Below are 5,988 nucleotides of genomic sequence, written 5' to 3' on the forward strand. Positions count from 1 at the left end.
CCATGCACCCGATGCAAGGTATTTTCATTTTCAACATGCTGTTGCTTGCATGATAGATTGATAGCACAAAGATACCACATCGCGCTGGTTTTGGGATCAACATGTATTGCCTAAAAAAACACTTTTTCAAAAAATAATATATAATTGAAAGAATTGTATTATCTTATTTTCTGTGGGGTTGAAGAAAAACAGTGTGTAATGGAGCCGGTGTCTGGTTGAGATCCTGACATGCACACGGGACTCTGGCTTCGTTATCTGAGACAGCAATAAACAAGAGAGCATGGCACTGGAAAGTGCGAGTATGGATCAGTTTTCGATCGATGGATCAGCAATAAACAAATGGACAATTACGTGGCTGGGGCCTGGGGATGGAGTGCCACTGTGTTTGTCACATCGACCAGTCACGAGATATGAGTGACTGTATCTGTAATTCTTGAGCTGCCACGCCACTTGTTGTTCACTGCTGTCTATGGACCAACTGAAGATAGCTGATTCAGATCCCAGAACAGTGGTAGTAGTTAAGATTCATGGCTTTATTTCTAATTGTAATTTGTCTCATATCCAGTTAACTCGATGATGGAAATCTCAAAGTGACCAATGCAGCATCAATCCTTCTCAACAGAAAGCACTTGGAAAGGAACACCATCGAGATGGACAGGAAAACGTGCCTTTTACAGTCAGCATGCACGCATACATGCATCCAGCCACCTAGAACTGGACACCCAGGAAATCAGACACCAAACTTGCTTCTACCTACAAACCTCCAAAACTTTTGCAATAAAATCCCCTTTTGAAACAACTTTGGCATTGGCAATATAAAATATACAGCATGATCCAATTATTGAAGCCGCTCATCCATGCATGCATGTGCCAAATTGCTGGATGGTAAATAATACTATAATATAGTAAGTAGCCTTTTGCATTTGGCTTGAGCTCAACTAAAGTTCACCTAGGCATAATATAAACTATGAGTTCCCTGACATATGCACGGTTGTCATTCGTTGATCTCAGCTGCAATTCTTATATGTGTTCTTCTTCAGTTTGGTTAGACTCAGTAGTACTACTACTTGTCTGGCAGAACCAAAGGATAGTGTCCATTATATTCATCCTCCCAGCTCAAATGCTTCCTCACTAAACTAATATATCCAGTTAAATCCATGCCTATGCAGCGCTGATCGAATCCCAGCCTCGAGAGTCGAGGTCATCGTTAACATGTTACATGTTCTTAATCACGATATATTCCACGATGGGGAACAAGACGATCGCCTGTCTGTATTAACTTATGTATACTATACATGCATGTTGGATATGTATATAGATTATTTATGCAACCTAAAGAGATCTTCTTGGCTTGCCCTACCAACTAAAGACATGCTGCATTTTATGCAGACAGCCGCTGTGCCAACTTTGCGTTGTGTATCTCAACAGCTTTGTGTCTCCAATAATCAACTCCTGGTCGTATCCATATCTTTATTTAGCTTTAGGGCTGTACAAATCATGCAATATCTACTAAACAAATCAAGAGGGCCAATGAGATAGACGTCCACACAAACAGGCCGATCTTATAGCTTTAGTTTATTCGAAGAAAACATATTATTCTTGCATACAGATGACTCATGCACGAGTCACAGAGAAGATATGCATGTATTCCGGGATATGATCTCATGCACTCCTGATTAAAGTATTTCTAAACAAGATACTGTTGGAGATCTTTTAAGAAACAAAATAAAATAATTGTACTAGATGATATGTTGAGATCTTCATACGCGTTGAATTAATTGGATGTTGTATCTTCTGAAATTAGCAAGCGCAGTTGGTGCAACATGCATAATCAATTGATGCATATGACAATATAAATATACATCTAGGTACGTCCATATTTTTCATACAAGAAATAAAAATCCAAACATGTATCCAGAAAAAGGAATGCCAATGCATGTGAAATATGTAGCTAGGTATGCAAAACAGCAAAAACATTATAAATTCCAAACAGACTGGTTCTCCCATTTCATCAGTGTGATTTGGATTGTGCAACAACAAAGTAGCTAGAGCTAGGGACCAAAACTTGCAAGTTGGCTGAGAAATTCTCGTCACCATGCATGCATGAGTGCAACATATTATTAAGCTCATGTATGCACATGCATGAATTCGCCACCATGAGATCCTCTCTTAATTTTCCATATTATCGTATTATGAAATCATCCAAGGAAAGGATGGGCTTGCATTGTATGCATGAGCTGGCCGGTTTAGCATTCTCTTTTCGCAGTGTTTTGATCAGAATTGGCACCGTAATGTTGGTGCAGCGCCGAGTTGAGCCTCCTCACGATATCATCCACTGTCGAGTTGAACCCCTCTTCCACCTGAAATTAATTAAAGTTGCACATGCTATTTAATCAATACTCTGTATTAATACAGAAGTGTGTACCTAAAGCATTACCTCCCAAAACAAAGATCAAATAAGGTAGTCAATCAATTATGAATAATGCTATGATTCCCACACTATCATGAAATTAAAGGATGAGGTATTACAGTAATTATTGGTTCAATTCCAAGTAGATGATTCTATGCGCATGTACAGTCTGTTATTGGAAAATAAAAATAGGTATCAATTGAGTGACAATGTGCATGGTAATGGAAAAAGAGAAGAGATTGTTCTATGTCACTTGTATTATGTGTACCAAAGACATTTGATGATCTTCTCTCCATCTCACTGCAAAAATATTGAAGTGGCAATATGTGCCTGACAAATTTCTGAATATGTTTACATAAATGTGTTTTTTAGTCAATGATCTAGTCGCATGAGATTACAAGATATTTTTCATAAAAAAATACAGATGAAAGTTCCATGCATGCTCTTAAGATCTTATCTAGTAGCCAATGCAGGTTTGATTCCAACACCTGAACTAACATATATGGCCTGATCGAAAACTTATCATTCTCTATCTTTCTATGAGTTATCTTCATCAACACATACCTATAGGTATTTAAATCATAAACAATAGAGAGGCCACAAGTTAATAGTTGGCAGATTATCTATATTATATTTTACATTATCCTTTTCTATTTGATATTCCGATGGGGTTTTCACATCTTCATACCCCTCAAGCATCTTTTTGTAGATTTCATTTTCTAGCAAGTACTTGCCAATTCAAACATATGTGCAATAAACAGATATATTGAGAAATTATTGTTGAACCTGCCTACATGAAATGACTACTACAGATAGCGGTTTAGCAATAGTGCTTCATGATATAAAGTTTTCCAACTCGTGTCATTTCTATCTCCAAAAAAAAAACTCGTGTCATTTCAGTGGTTGACAACATGTTCTCTGTTTTGTTGGAGGGATTAACCTTTTGCAGTAGATGTTCTCGTAAGAAAGTTATGATTGTGTGCATCAACCAAGCGGAGGATGGAAGCATGCATCACCTCCACTTCTAATAAACCTACTGATGTACTCTTTATGCAGTTATGGCTCTCTGCGGGGCTAGCTTGAATCTACAGCCTCTGGCATATCGGGCGGAATAGTCTTAGGTCATCTACACATTATATACTACTCTCGCCGTTCGGATTAAATCAGCGCAGAGTGGTGTTAATCCTAGCATACAAGTAGTGTTGTCTCACGTCAATTAAATGTGACCAGAGTACTACTTGTTACACGAATGCTTAGAGAGAGGATGTAGCAAAATCATCAAGCATCCATGCATACACAAACTATAATCATACAATAAAATTAAGCAGCATTTTCTACATTACAAACTCATGCATGAGCACATCCATCAGTGCACCAATGCTAGACGATAAGCACTTCAATTATTGTCTTGTGAGCAAGGCAGGAAGGAGAAAAAACGGTTTTATTTTGCCCATGCACCTCTCTACACATGCATTGTGCACATATGAGGTTCGTCTATAGCTCAATCCGTTGAGATTTTCTCAAGTCTCGGTCAATTTAGAAAAGTGCAACTTCAGTTTAGCAAAAAAGTTGCAACTTGCACTTTTCTAACAAAAGTGCAACTTTTCACTAACTAAACCATCTACAAAAATTCGAGTTGATTGGGATTTAGCAAAATCGATAAGATGAACACATCATTTACCATTTGGACGGGATCCATTCTCATCAAAGTATTACTCCCTCCGATTCACGCCAATTTAGATGTATCTAGACATATTTTAAATGTAAATACATCCATTTTAGTGGCAAATAATATAGATCGGAGGAAGCAGTAGAATGAGATGAAATCACTTTATTGCATGCATGGTGCGTTCAGCAAGCGCATGCCATTTAATCTGCAGTCTGGCTGCTCGAGCTGTGCACGAATTATACTAGTAAAGATGCAGTTTAATCAGTGTACGAATTACGAATTTCACTTGCCTTTGCGGTGATGGTGATGATGGCGGTGGCGGCCGGGAACGGCATGACGCTGGTGTGCGTGATGGCGAGCCGAAGCGCCTCCACCTCCGCCAGCACCCTCACCACCAAACCCCTCGCGTTCTTGCAGTGGATCCGCACCAGCACGCTCTCGCCCGACACCCGCACCTCGATCTCCGGCAGCCCGCCGCCGCCGTGGCTCTGCTCGGCGACGTCGTCACCTCCGCCGGCTAGGCCTAGGCATGGCTTCTTCTTGTTGACGAGCACGGCGGAGCGGACGATGTTGGTGGTGGCGGCGGCGGCGCTGCCGTCGTCCTCGAGCGTCTTCACCTTATCCTGCAGCTCCCTCACGTACTTCACTGCGTCCCCAAGAATCGTCGCCTTGTCCATCTTCAGATCAGTTTATCGCAGATCAGTTCATCGTGATCTTAAATATTCTTAATTAACACATGCGAAGTTAAATTCTTAATTAATCTGGTTACCAGCAGTTTAATATGCTGCACTGGAGGATTAGCAAGAAGAAGCATGGAATGAAATCGAGGAAGGTGGAAGAAGAAGAAGAACCTTCTTGAGGCCGGGGATGACGGTGGAGAGCTCGATGAAGCGCTGGTTGATCTTCTCCCTGCGGCGGCGCTCGGCGATGATGTGGTCCTGCACGGGCCCGCCGGCAGATGCCGCCGACGCCGACGAAGACGCCGCCGTGCCTCCTCCCTGTCCGTGGGACGCCGTAGCTGCCAGTAGTCCCCCAGCACGCCTCCCTGCGGTGTGCGTACTGTGGCCTCCTCTCACGGCGGCGGCGGCAGCGGCAGCAGCCGGACTCGGCAGCGAGGCTTCGGTCGTCTGCGCGGACGCGGCACTGAAGTTCCAGCTCATGGGTCTGCTGGTCCTGGCGCTGGCCGTGTGCGGTGACCACCCAGAGGCGGCGGCGGTGGCGGCCGTCGCATCGTAGTCCATGGCGGCGGCGCAGGGGCTGTCGCAGGAGCTGGCGCTCCAGCTGTTGCTCGCCCGGTGCTGGTCCACTTGCACCGTCAGGTCAGCTCGGAAGCCGCCGCCGGCAGCGGTCGACTGGCGCCGTAGCGCCTGCAGCGAGGGGAAGGCTGCTGGACCAGCACCAGCACTGCTGCCGCCGCCGTCGCCGGAGCCACCAGTACCGCCGTACGCGGGAGGAGCGACGGCGTGGTGCTGCTGCTGGTCCAGCGAATTCATCGCCCACTGCATGAAGTCGTCCATGGCTCAACAGATCGATCCCTGCAAGCTAGAAGAGACAAATCACTACACCTGGCTGGCAGCTTAGCATGATTGGACTGATGATGATCTGAAGCAAAGAATACCTCCAGATCTCTTTCACTCTCAAGAGTTCAGTCTCTAGACAGCAGAGAGGAGAGAAAGCAAAGCGGAATTGAGGGAACAAATACCAAAAGAATAGTTTTTCGTGGTGTGTCCTAATCCTACTAGCTACTACTAGTATTATACTTGTGCATTTCACATTGCACCCCACGGAGAATATAGTATAGGTCAGTCCATTGATCACTGTATGTATGTATGTATGTATGCCAACCTATCGGTAAGATTCCAACCGTTGATTCATGCTTCAAGATTCGTGCGGACCTTAATAGAATGTA

The 5,988-nt window shown here is 43.7% G+C and overlaps 1 protein-coding gene across 1 annotated transcript; it reads right to left on the reverse strand.

Annotated features, from left to right (window-relative positions):
- Positions 1-1,912: 1,912 nt before the first annotated feature.
- On the reverse strand, positions 1,913-5,776 carry LOC124652232 (transcription factor NAI1-like). Its single transcript, XM_047191255.1, has 4 exons — positions 5,698-5,776; positions 4,931-5,621; positions 4,370-4,756; positions 1,913-2,360 (listed from the first exon to the last, which is right to left on the reverse strand). Exons 2-4 carry the CDS (start codon positions 5,594-5,596, stop codon positions 2,247-2,249), a joined length of 1,167 nt encoding a protein of 388 aa, XP_047047211.1. The 5' UTR covers positions 5,597-5,621; positions 5,698-5,776; the 3' UTR covers positions 1,913-2,246.
- Positions 5,777-5,988: the final 212 nt, after the last annotated feature.

The sequence above is a fragment of the Lolium rigidum genome, chromosome 5 (assembly GCF_022539505.1).
Source record: "Lolium rigidum isolate FL_2022 chromosome 5, APGP_CSIRO_Lrig_0.1, whole genome shotgun sequence".
NCBI classification, from domain to species: domain Eukaryota; kingdom Viridiplantae; phylum Streptophyta; class Magnoliopsida; order Poales; family Poaceae; genus Lolium; species Lolium rigidum.

Coding starts and splice junctions, on each gene's coding strand:
- LOC124652232 (XM_047191255.1), bottom strand. CDS start 5,596: ATGGACGACTTCATGCAGTGGGCGATGAATTCGCTGGACCAGCAGCAG. Junction 4,757..4,930: donor TCATCCCCGGCCTCAAGAAG/GTTCTTCTTCTT, acceptor ACTGATCTGAAG/ATGGACAAGGCGACGATTCT. Junction 2,361..4,369: donor TCATCACCATCACCGCAAAG/GCAAGTGAAATT, acceptor AATTAATTTCAG/GTGGAAGAGGGGTTCAACTC.